At 32.2% G+C, this 13099-nt stretch overlaps 1 protein-coding gene across 1 annotated transcript in view; it reads left to right on the forward strand.

The window, feature by feature from the left end:
- ALiX (programmed cell death 6-interacting protein-like protein AliX) overlaps window positions 1-10696 on the forward strand; it is a 42348-nt gene extending 31652 nt beyond the window's left edge. Inside the window, exons 9-17 of the mRNA XM_090164238.1 lie at window positions 641-764; window positions 1122-1299; window positions 1776-1997; window positions 2648-2798; window positions 3471-3619; window positions 3794-3928; window positions 4287-4464; window positions 5498-5803; window positions 8932-10696. Coding sequence (XP_090020364.1) covers window positions 641-764; window positions 1122-1299; window positions 1776-1997; window positions 2648-2798; window positions 3471-3619; window positions 3794-3928; window positions 4287-4464; window positions 5498-5803; window positions 8932-9008 — 1520 coding nt within the window. The 3' untranslated portion in view covers window positions 9009-10696. The remainder of the gene's footprint in view (window positions 1-640; window positions 765-1121; window positions 1300-1775; window positions 1998-2647; window positions 2799-3470; window positions 3620-3793; window positions 3929-4286; window positions 4465-5497; window positions 5804-8931) is intronic.
- Window positions 10697-13099: the final 2403 nt, after the last annotated feature.

Raw genomic sequence — 13099 nt, forward strand, 5'->3', positions numbered from 1 at the left:
GCAAAGCTGAACCAAAGGACTGGTAGAAGTACCAAGTTATAAGTTTCAAGTTAACAATTAAGCCAGTTAACTTTGTAAAGTTTCTATCACATTACAATTCAGTCTAAGATATATATTAAAAGGGTCATTGCACATTGATTTTTCATTTAAAATATGATATTTGAAAGTGCATGGGTTTTTTCTGAGGTGGATTTTAAGTGGGTTTTTATAGGTGGGTGGGTCTAAAAAAACACACTGGGTTTTTTTGTTTTCAAACCCTGATCATATGCAAGGTGAGTGAATTTTTTCTTTGTGTTGAAACTATTTAATCAGTCAGTGTTGGTGTTTCCCTAATTTTTATCCTAAAATAACTATTTGTAGTTGTTGTTTTGGTGTAACCATAGGTAGGTAATATGGAAAAATTTACACCTTTTATAAGACCCAGAAGTCAGGTGATGATAAAAGATATTTTGTTTTGTAGAACCCTATACTTATGTGTAATTTAATATAATTAAAGAAACCTGATAACAGACTCGATATTCTTTAATGCACTTGTTTTGGGAAATTCTGACTAGCTTAGATTATTGTGTCAAATTAGATAAATTATGTTATTTTCTATCTTTATTTTATGAATGCTATTTGTAAAGTATTGCATTTTTAGATCTGTTTGGAGCTTTACTTCCAATTGCTGTACAACAAGCAGTACAGGCTTATGAACTTAGAAAATCTGAGTTAGTCAGCGCAGAAATTGCAAAACTCAGAGATGCAACCCAAGTTTTAAATGGGTAAGCATCAATTTTAAAAATATTCACCTAAACCGGCCAACATTTTTAGCCAGCTTTTTTGATAAGAATAGTTTTTGGCAAGAATTGGCAAAACTGGTTGCATTTTCTTTCACACACTCCACAAAAAGTTGCTGAGATTTCAGATTTAAATATTTGGAGCTAGAGTGTTAGTACTACTTTTTTTTCAAAACTTACTTAATAAAAGTGGTTACAAAAAATTATGGTCAATGGGAAATAATAGTTATTATCAAAAACTTAATATTGAGGGACAGTGGTCAGTCAGTGAAAATAAATTTTTTCATTTATTCTTAGTTTACATACTTAAACTTGTAACCTTTATTTTAATGAAATTCAAAGGGTGTTGGCATCACTGAACCTACCAGCTGCATTAGAAGACACAACTGGTGACTCTCTACCACTTTCTCTAAAAGAAAAAGCTGTAGCTGTTTTACAACAAGGAGGAGTAGATGCTGTTACTTCATTGATCCATGAACTGCCATCACTATTAACAAGAAATAAAGAAATATTAGATGAAGTAATATTATATTATATTTATTCACAGAAATTCGTTTATTTATTTATTTGAAAAGCTTTTGAAGCAGTAAACCGCTGTCCAAGTTATTATAAAGACCCAAGCAGGGTTTACAAGAGGGGGGTACATTTTAACGATGCAACAAATTGATTCTTTGTTTCTGATTGACAAATGTGATCTGGACCTAATATGAGGTTTTCAAAAAGTTGGTTTTGGTTTTGACTCTTATGTAAATTCTGGGAATTAAATTTATTTAAGTAACCTAAAAAATTAAATTATAGTACCCCAAAACTTGTTGTAATATAACAGTTTGCACTTTGCAAGGCATTTTTATTGGTGGGCCTTGTCTTGTGAAAGTTGAAACATTGGTGCAGAATAGGGAATACAATGGCCAGAATTGTTAATTTAAAATGCCAGAAACTACCTAAATCCATCTTGTTCACCATACTGCTCTGTTTAAATTTATATTGTTTTTGCAGGCTGACAGAATCTTAAATGACGAAGAAGAATCTGATAGAAATCTTCGTGAACAGTTTAAAGAGAGATGGAGAAGAACACCTTCTGACAGGTTAAATGCTCCTTTAAAAGCAACCAATGCCGAGTACAGAAAGAAAATTAACAATGCTGTTAATGCTGATCAAATTGTAAAACAAAAGTTCAATCACCATAGAGACAAAATTATTCTCCTCAGCAAACCATTGGTATTTTTTGTACATTGCCATATTTGATAATAGACAAATTAAGCTTGTACTAAAGAACCCTTTTCCCCATGTACATTAACTGGCACCGGTTTAATCTATCTAATAATTAGATTTAATATTTTATTGCTGTTGCAATTAGTACTGAATTGGTGCATTGCATAACCAATAATGGTGGTGTTATTTGATATTAATATCTAAGTATCTGTTTCTCATTCAAAAGTGATTTGCAAAAAATAAGTGGGGGAGGCAATGAAGTTAAATGATAGAAATGCTGCTGCCTGGTGATAATAGTGTAAATCTTAAAATCATAAAAAAAGCTATAGGTTTTTTTATTTTTTGCCATTTGATGGAAACTTAACTATCATCATGATCAGGCAACACTATTATATGGGTAGAGAGTTATTTTCAGAGTAAAAGTTTTTAGCTACAGTCTATTGTTTATAAATTGAACTAAGTGAACAGTGTCACGATTCTTAATGGTAATAATATTAATTTATCAGTTTCGAAATTAAAATTGTTAATTATAGCTAGTCTATTCTTCGGTTTAAAAAAATATAAAAGTACAATTTTTGTTTTTCATCTCTAAACCCTGATAATTTTATCATCTCTAAAACCTGAAAATTTTATTTAGTATATAATTTACTTAACAGGAAGAGCTAGAAGCTGCAATTCCACGAGGAAATCCTGTTGTTGCTTCTGCATGTGTTGATAAACTAAAACGACATGTTGCTGAAGTAGAACAAATAAAAAACGACCGTGAAGCAATAGAATCAGAACTCAAAAGTGCAACAACTGATATAAGTAAGTTAACTTTTTTTAACCAATAATAAACTAATGATAGATATATCTGGAGTTCATATTTTGATGCTTACTTTCAGTGAGTGGGCATTCTATATACTATAAAAAACCCTCAAAAATTCAATTTTTTAATTTTTAATTGTGAAATTTCATCTGACAAGTTGTGAAATTTGACCTATACTCCGGAAAGAGCTGTTTGACTTTGAAGTTTTTTATTAGACCAATTATTTTGATTTTTTAATGTTATTCCCAGTTTTATAGGCTATTATTAATGATAAATATTCTTTGGTTCTGGCTGTTTCATCTGGCATTGAAAAAATACATAAGATGATAAACTTATTTTAGCAAATAATAATATTATAAAATGAACAACCTTAAAGTGAGTCAGTGCTAGTCTACATTATAATTCGTTTTCTACTATATAATTATATTTGGTTTTTGGCATGTTAGACTAAAATTTACCAAAAAAAAGTGGCTCTACAACAAATTATATTTTTCAAAGAATTATAGACATGGTTGCGGGTGATCAATTTTTTTGTACTGCTCTTTGTTATCATTTTAGTTTTTATATGGAAAAGCACTTAAGGGGTTGGCCGTTGGCTTTAGACAAAAGCTCCTTTAAATGTTTTTGATTTGCGATTCTTCATAGTGGAAACCACTAATATTTTTAAATAGGAAATCAGTTTTTGTCTGCATTATCCGCTGATGGAGCTATAAATGAAGGAGCTCTATCTGTTGAGCTTCTCGGAGAAAGTTATGGTCCAGTTCAGAAGAGAGTTAGGGAAAGTATTGCATTACAAGAAAAACTGCTTGGAGAGATTCAAGTTAGTAATTTTCAACTATGTAGTTCTGTAATCCAGGTTTAATCACAGCGGTTTCACAGTTACTATACCTTTATGCATCTGTTCTGAAATATGGGAATTGTGGGAAAATTATGTTCAATTTCAAAATATTTTGATTGAAATTATTATTATTCTTATCGTTGTTTTTTTTTTTAGGTATTAAACTCTGAATTTTGTAGAGAAAAAAGTTCGTCATCAGGTGCTGCTGATCGAGAAATTGTTCTGAGAGATCTGGCTGCAGCTCACGATGCCTTTATGGAGTTGATAGCAAATTTAAGAGAAGGAACGAAGGTATAATAAAACCCATTGTACATATTTTTATTAGGTACTTTCAAATTCTTAACCATTTCTGAAAAATACTATACCTTTCAATTATAACATTTTTGGATATTGGCAGTGTTTGAAACTGTTTGTCACAATTAGAATTTTTACCAACGGAAATAGTACATATTTCCCATGCATGCTGTCCTGAAACTGTTATTTCATCTACAGTTGTAGTTGTTACGTTGTGTGTCAACATAAAAGATTCAACCATTAACTATTAGGAGGCTTTATTGCAAAGCATATTTAATTACCATCACCTTTTAAATTTTGTAATTGGTAATTCTCAATTTTATAATCCCAACTATTTTATATTTTCATCCTTCAGTTCTATAGCGATCTAACAGAGCTATTGCTGAGCCATCAGAGTAAAATCAGTGACTTTTGTTTTGCTCGAAAAACTGAAAAGGAGGAACTAAACAGAGAACTTCAACAAAGCATTGTGAACCAACCAAGTAAACCAACACCGACTCCACCTCCCCATCATGAACCAGCCTCTGCCCCTGGTTTGTATACATTTATTATAATATTTTACACTTCCAAACATAAAAAAAGCAATGGCTTCTGCTTTTTATTTATTGTCCCTTGTTCCCAAATTTTAAAATTTAAAGTTTTGACCTTCCTGAAAAACATAGCGTGCTACCAACTTATTATTATTACTGTCAGTAGGGATTGGGTGAAGCCCTACCTAGCACTTTTATCAGAGGTCCATTGTGCAGCCCCAGCCTTTTAGTCATGGAAAAGTCCAGTCTCTGATACGAAACGCAAGATTTGCTTCACTAAGATATTGGAAAGATCGCTCGTTTGCAGCCTGTGCATACCTAGATGCTCAAACCAATTGAGCTGCATAAGAATCACAGACACAAAGGACATGATAGGAAGTTTCCTCCTCTGCATAGGACTCACACTGATGCCAATCAGTTGCAGGTGTCTGTTAAGCTGGCTGTGGCCTAAAAGTATGCCCGTAACCACCCTGATACTACTCTTAGCGAGCGAGAGCAACTCACTTAGGAAATGACCAACAAAATGACTAGTTTTTTGTTTCATCCTATATTTTACAAAATGATCATCGTATATACATGACTTTTTTATCAGATTGAGGCATACATTACTTACAAGAAAAAATTGATGTGTATGTCTGGCTAATGACCTTCAAATTATGACGTTTTCTGTCAGCATACAAATTGGCAGTTTTAGACAACATTTTAACTTAAGAATTGGATTCAAAGCTGCAGTTCTTAAGCATACTTTACCTGTATCATGGAATAGCATGAATTTACATTAGTTGTAAGCATTAATAAAAAAAAGTTATGCCAATATGGAGTCCTTTGTAATTGAAGTGAAGCATAAAGTATGAGTGTACCTTGACTGATGCCTCCTTCTCCGATGGGTAAAATTGTATAGGGAGGTTTTAGAGATTACATTTGGTTGGGTCAAAATTACGTTAATTAAATATTTTCAACCCTAGCTAATTTTTTCAAGGTTTTTCTATAATGCCTGGACTTTCATTTTTAATGATTGAACCAATATATTTTACAGCCCCTAAAAATGCACCAGCAAGACCACCTCCTCCAGCACCAATGGCTCAGTCTGCACAAAGCTATCCCAATGCCCCACCTAATTATCCAGTATATGCGGGATCTCAAAGTGCACCTATGCCTCAAGCAGGTCAACTTCCGTATCCTGGACAATACCAGCCTTATCCACACTACCCTGCGGTGCCCATGCCTTCTGGATACAACCCTTACGGGCAGCCTCAGCCCCAAGCTCCACCACAACAGCCATATGTGCAACAACAACCATTTCCACAAGGGCAACAACAACCACAACCGTATCCACAGGCTGGTAAGATGAGAAATTGTGTAAAAAACCTACAATAAGAAAGTAAACAAAATGAATCTGTGTGCTTCAAGACTTATCACATTAGAAACCTTTAACATTTTTCAACAGCTTGTAGATCTAAATGTTAGAAATTGCGTCAAAACATATTGAATTTATTTTCCATGGTATGGTTGTTGAAATCAATTTTAAAAGGATTTAAAATGTCATAATTAAAATAAGCATATCAGGGATTGTTCAGTGCTAGTTTTCCTTTGATCTAAATAGTTGAACCTAAAATTTGCAATATTTAAAAATTATGATAATCAAAATCCTTTACACAAACTTTGTAAGCGTATGATGGCTACAGTAATTCGTTCAGAACGCCCTTACAAAAGAGTCAATCCGACGTAATAATTTTAATCCAACTGGAATAAAGACGCATTCAGTTTGAATCTAATTTAATAAATTTGAATTTCATACATGGTAATTGGATTAAATGTAACACATTTTAAGCCCAAATATTTTAAATCTTACCCTTCTAAATCCAGTTTAATTAAAAAATGTAGCATATGAAAATAATACCAATCAGATTAAAGGAAAATCAATCCAAATCCATTTGATTCAAAATTGGGAAAAATATTTTATTCACATTTCTTAAAAATTATTTACTTACATGGATTTCCGTTGGATACAGATAGTTTAATATCAGCCATTAAAATAAATACCGACCCACCCAGTAAAATTTTAATTTCTATGAAAGACCAATAAGAAACTACTATTTCTTTACACGCAGACATATGTAACATAATCACTCATAAGTATGCCATAAAAGCATTTTCATTAATGAAACCTTGTTCACGGGATATGACGTAAATTACGTCACTTACAATTCCGTGATGAAATACGCGTCATCAACTTTACTGATGGGAAACGGAAGTTAGTGAGAATCCCTCGCGCGTTTCTGGCTTTGCCCATGTCAAGTTTAGCTCGTGCCTCGCGATCACATGATTTCATTTCCATGGTAACCTTTTCAATAGCACAAGGATTATAAGTATTTTTGGGTCCGCTCAATGTATGTTCCGCATGAAACAAGGTCTCATTGAATTTTTTTCAATGTAAATATTATACAGAGGCATACTTATGAGTAATTATGTTACATATGACGCAGATGATTTAAAACCAAAAACGCTAAACTACACAAGACAGGAATTTCTTCTCAATATAAATGGGTCAACATATTAACCCACCTTTTAATATAGGCTTTTTGATGTGCAAGCTTTAAATTAATTTGCTTGTTTTGCGTTTTAAAATTTGGTAGGAAATTTATTTTTGATTTTACATTATTTAATTAGTCTTATAGTAATAATAATAACAACAATATTCTTAGGATTATTAGCTAATATTCTTATAGCTTTACTGCAGGCTTGTTGGTCATGTGAGAGACATGGGTTCAATTTCTAGCTATGCCACCTACAGAATTTTGGATTCTAGCTGTCAGGTTAACAATTCAATACTTTGATTCCTGCTGGATTCACTGTTTTGTTATTGCTTTTTGAGTAACTAAATTTGAATCCCGCTGGATTATAATAATGATTTGATAAAATTCTAATTGGGTTTTGCGGTTTCTGCCTAATTTTGGATATAATAATTAAGTGTATAGGTACAGGTGCTGGCTTATTAGTATTTTAATCAAGATATACTAATTTAACGAACCAAAAACTTTCCATCTAAGCATATGGGTCAAAATATTTTTGTTTAATTCCACATTGAGGCTGAGATAAGTGATTGCTCAGAAGTATTGAATAAATTATTTTATTAAAAATATGCTTAAAGGGATACTGAAATTGGAAAATAATCTACTTTTAATCAATTTAGGATCTAAAAATAAACCCAAAAAGGATTTAAATTCAATTATAAACGTTCAAACAGCAAAATTTCGTGTATTCCCGGGTTGTCTAGCATTCAATTAAAAGGTTATCTAAGATTTTCTTGATTAACCAATTGCAAAGTGAGATCGCCTACTCATACTCTGAACCTCCACGCTTCCAAATTTTTTGACAAATGTTTTGGTTGTATCATTCCTTTGTAAGGAATACTCACAAAATAATTATATTCACGTTTCAGACGCAATTTCTACATAACGAATTTTCATAATAATTCGTTCTATATCCATCATTTATTTAAAAACCCAATTCTAAAAGGTAAGCACTCATTTTCACCATGTTTTCTAATAAGACCCAGGCTTACTATGTTTTCATATGGGATTTGGCGTTTAATTGGTTTTTCTTTAACGTTTATGTACCTTTATAGGAAATGACAGGCAGTGTAAGTATGTGCCATAACACTTTGTGATAATACATTCGGTAATTGCAAAGGGTCAACCATATCTTTTTAAAATTTAGAGATTGCTCCGTCTGCTTTACACCAGATAGTTTTAATCGGAACACTAAAAAATACTTTTAGCATTTTTTATCCTATTGTTTTCAAAGGAGTCGAAATACGTAACCCTTCATTTTTTTCTGGAACTGTAACCACTCCAATGGATCAAAGTGATGAGCTAGCAGAACCATCATTAGAACTAATAGATGTGTCCCAGTTGGTTTTTAGATCAGATCCAATGGATAGAACTGATTGCTGTGAAAACTAGAGTCGTAGAAATTCCATTGAAAACGTGATTATTTCTTACGAAGGAATGATACAACCTAAACAATTGTCAAAAAATTTGCGAATTGTGGAGGTTCAGACTATCTCACTTGCAACTGGTTAATCAACAAAATCGGAGAGAATTCTTTCATTGGATGCTCGTACAACCTGGGAATATACACAATTTTGTTGTCTGAATGTTATAACTGAATTCATTTAAGTTTTAATTTTTTTTAAATTTAATTTAAATTATTTTGATGTATTTTAGATGCTAAATTGGTTGAAAGTAGGTTATTTTTCGATTTCAGTACCCCGTTAAGAAAGGTTTTCACATAACAATACGTAGTTCTTAATATTTACCTACTAATTTATTACACAGTTCTTAATATTTACCTACTAATTTATTACACAGTTCTTAATATTTATCAACTAATTTATTACACAGTTCTTAATATTTACCAACTAATTTATTACACAGTTCTTAATATTAATTGTAAGTATTTTTCTAGGGCAAGCTTTTAATCCTTATATGCAATATCCTCAAGCTCCTGCCTATTATGGATACCCTCAACAGCAGTGGCGTTAATTCAAGAATCTAGATATTTCTTTATTAATTTTAAAATTTGTGAAACAATTATCTACATATTAACAATAAAAATTATAACATAATTATTTCTAATTAATACCGAATAATTTCATGATAGCAAGGATAAACAAAAATAGTACATTTCTACTATTATATCTGCTATTAGCTGATATTTTCACATCTAAATTGAGGCGGGCCTCTTAATATTCTGCTGATTGTTGGTGTTTTCAGAAGAAATATAATTAGGAAAAAAGTTACATCATCAAAAGTTATAGCCTAGCTGTTTAAGTTGTCACATACATTTGTTCCGCTTATTAATTTTGAAATTAACACAGTGGCATAAAAAGTCTTTTGAAGATATTACCATTGTTTAGGATATTGATAAAATAATATACTATCAAACAGAATCTTAATATTTTTCTATAATGGATATTACATTACACAAAATTGATTTTTATAGGAAAATAATTTGTTTACTGCCCACAGATTCAGCAAAGTGCACCCTTACTTAAATACCTCCAAAAAATACACCCTGTTTTTTATCTTGATTTGTATTTGGTGGTTTAATCAGGGTACAGATGGGAATATATATATATTATACATAGTAGTTTCTTTTTATTAACAAAGAAAAATTTTTATTTCAAAAATTTTTTACTACAATACACAAAAATTGCCTAAATAAAGCTGGTTTAGAGTGCAAAATTTTTATGAAGGAGAATTTGGAGGGGTCAGTGGGGGTCCTAAAGTTCAAGAACCGTTTATTATTATTGAAAGGAAACGTGGTATTTAAAAAAAAAGTGCTTACTACTGCATAGCGTATTCACACCCTTTTTCATTTGTGCCATTATGGAGAAATGCGTGGATGACATTGAAAATGTTTTAAGATAGTACACTCTGCTACATTTTGGCTATAATATTTAACAGTCAAACCTACATGTTTAACAGTATATATAAAACGGCCAAAACACAAAAATTGTGCAAATACTGTTATACTTATAAACTTTTATAGAAACTGGTGTATATGCTAAATATTCCAAAAAATATTTGCCTCGAAAAAAATATTAGTTTATTATGTAAAATGTGCTAAAGAACAGTGCTGAAATGAAAAGATATTTAAAAAAAAATGGTCTCTTCAACAGCCTCAACCCAGGCTCATTACAAATTAAAATATGTATAATTTTAATAAAATAAAATGAAATGTGATGTGTAACTACAAAATCAGACCCAATTTCATATTATCTAGCTGAATTGGAACTTATGAAAGTTTACAAGTTAAAAAAGTAGTACTCTGCTTGACCAAAGCTCCGCAGTAATAGTAATATGTAATAATAATAACTATAAATATTTGCTTCTAACTAGTTATAGTTAGTGAAAATTAACAAAACAATTTGAAGGACTTTGTCAGTTCTGTATTATAATATATTCAAACTATATAAGCCAAATTTCAATTAATAGGAGCAGAGTGTTACTTTTAGAGAGGTCTGAAAGAGTGTATCAAAATTGTTTCTGCACTGTACACAGTTTTAAATGATTGAAAATCGATTTAATAAAACATCAAACCTTATGGGTTACTTAAACTTTAATTTACCGGTACATTTTTTAGTTTTTAAAATTGTTAGAACACCATGGTATTGTATGTTTCAATTTTACAATGAGACAAAAATTACATAATAAATATAAGTTTTTTACTTTGGTTTTTTAATTTCCATACTTATTTAAATTGTCTTTTATATCATCCTTGCTAATGCCTGTAAGAAAAAATTGACACGTACCAATTATGATTACAACTGTTATAATGCAGATTTAAATGTTAATTAGTGGATGGAAACAGAAATATTTAGGAGATGGGTAATACCTGAGAGTATTTAGTGACTGAAAAATATTAATTAGTACTGCGCATGTGTAATAACTAATAAATACTAATTCATTTAGTATTATTTTAATTAGGATATCCCTTACCAAAAAATAAGTGGTCTAAGAACTATTTAACTTGGTTTTAAGTTTGTATTTGAGACAAATACCAACTAAAAACCTACTTAAAAACAACTTAACACCAACTAAAAACTTACTTAAAATGTTACTTAATAAAGACCACTTAAAGCCAACTTAAAACTTACTTAAAATGTTACTTAATAAAGACCACTTAAAGCCAACTTAAAAAATAATATTTAATTTTCTGACCACTAAAAACCAACTAAATACCAACTTAAAGAAAAAGGCATTTTCCCACCAACTTAACTAGTTTACTGAAATATGCTCACCACTTAAAACCAACTTAATATCAACTTAAATGTGAATACCAACTAAAAACCAACTTATTTTTTGGTAAGGGGACCAAGTGTAAGTTGTTAAGGGAACACCAACGTTTACAGCTCTGGCTTCTCTTGCCTTTGGCTTTAGAAATGTTTGGCGCCACTGTGCAGGAAAAATTGAAGGGGTCTTCCATAAAGATTGCTTTGCAAGTTATATTCCCTTTAACAACCCGGAGCAAACTGATTTTGATGGTCTTAATATTTTTCGGAGGGTCTAATCATTAGGGTGTATCTAAAATTTGAATGAGGCACTATGCAGAAAATTTGTGGGACCATGGCAGTAACTCGTACAAAAAAGCTGGGCTTGATCGGATAAAATTAGCTATCCCCGAACGAGCCTGAAGGTCTCAAATTTTACTAAAATTGAGATTTTGTATAAGAAAGTTTGGATGGAATTTCCGCGTGTAGATTTTGGTACTTGGGCAATCAATAGTAACTAAAAACTAGATTAAACCCCTCAAACAGTCTTAAAAATTTCGGTGTTTTTCACAAAAATGTGACACGTGTCAGTACTGAAGAGTGCAGCTCTTCGCCCGGTTCCCATAAGAATAAAGAAGAAACAGACTCAGAACTCACCATGAGAAGGTGGCTGCACTTCGAGTTCCGCCCTAACCCATCCCAACCAACCAACCAATGATGGGTTTAATGCCTACAGACAATGAAAATTGTATAAGTAAGTACCAAAAATGATACTTGTAAAGTTGTAGGCTACTAGACAAATCGTTTGAAGAAACAAGTGTTTGTTTAAGAAGTGTCGCTATCAATGTCAATGTTTCAAAACTGGTTTTTTGGTGTTAAACAATGGCATCACTTCCCTTGATCTTAAAGCATTTCGAATTAAGCCATCACGATTTTCAGTTCCACAGACGCTTAATGTAGCTTTTGTGACCTCCTTAACTGTTCGCTCCACGGCCTGAGTATGACACGGAAAAGCGTCATACAATGATACCTGGGAAGGATCGTCGATAAAGGAGCGAATTTGCTCGTCGGAAAAGCCACGTAGGAATGGTGGCTCATAGATAGTTTCCCTTTTCCAGTCAATCATATCTTGAAAAGTTTTCGCTTAGATATTAATAGAGGGCACAATAAATTTGCGAGGATGCGCATGAGCAGGTGTATCAAGAGCTTCACTTCTTGCTTTTAAGATGCGAGACACCGCCAAAACCCGAACATCTCGCTGCTGATCTCCCAACATTGCAATCAAGATGTTTTCGGGGTGAGCGTAAAAAGCATTGTTCGCAATGACAGGATCAAAAATTGCTTGATACTTCTTTGGTAAGAACCGTGTTTTGCTGATGCATTCCCAGAGATGTCTGCTTCCATCTTTGCAAGAATGTCTCGTTTTAATCGCATACACATTTAAGATCAAAGTGACAATTCCTTTTAAGTTAGCAGATGGTTGTCAGGATTCTGTTGGCAGTTGTGACCCACCTGGCATGATGGGTCATATGTCGTAAAGATATTGTTGGTCTTTACAGAGTTTTCTGGAGTCCAGAACAGATAAGAACACATTAATGGGTTTAAATTTTTTGACTGGCAGGTCCTTACAATTTGCTAACTGCTTTCCTATGTGACCTGAATATGATGTTGGACCACTTGTTCTGCCATCAATTTGTTGCATGAGATGTCTGAGAAGTAATTTGATGAAATGAAGCATGCAGATGTTCCATTGTAGTGGTCGGTTCAATTTCAGCTCCAGTAAGTGAATAACCCCACCTTTATGACCCGTGTTAGTGGCTATACCATCGCAACCAATAGCTTTCAGATTGTCTGTTCTTA

The sequence above is a fragment of the Leiobunum rupestre genome, chromosome 11 (assembly GCF_980474605.1).
Source record: "Leiobunum rupestre chromosome 11, qqLeiRupe1.1.hap1, whole genome shotgun sequence".
Classification (NCBI taxonomy): domain Eukaryota; kingdom Metazoa; phylum Arthropoda; class Arachnida; order Opiliones; family Sclerosomatidae; genus Leiobunum; species Leiobunum rupestre.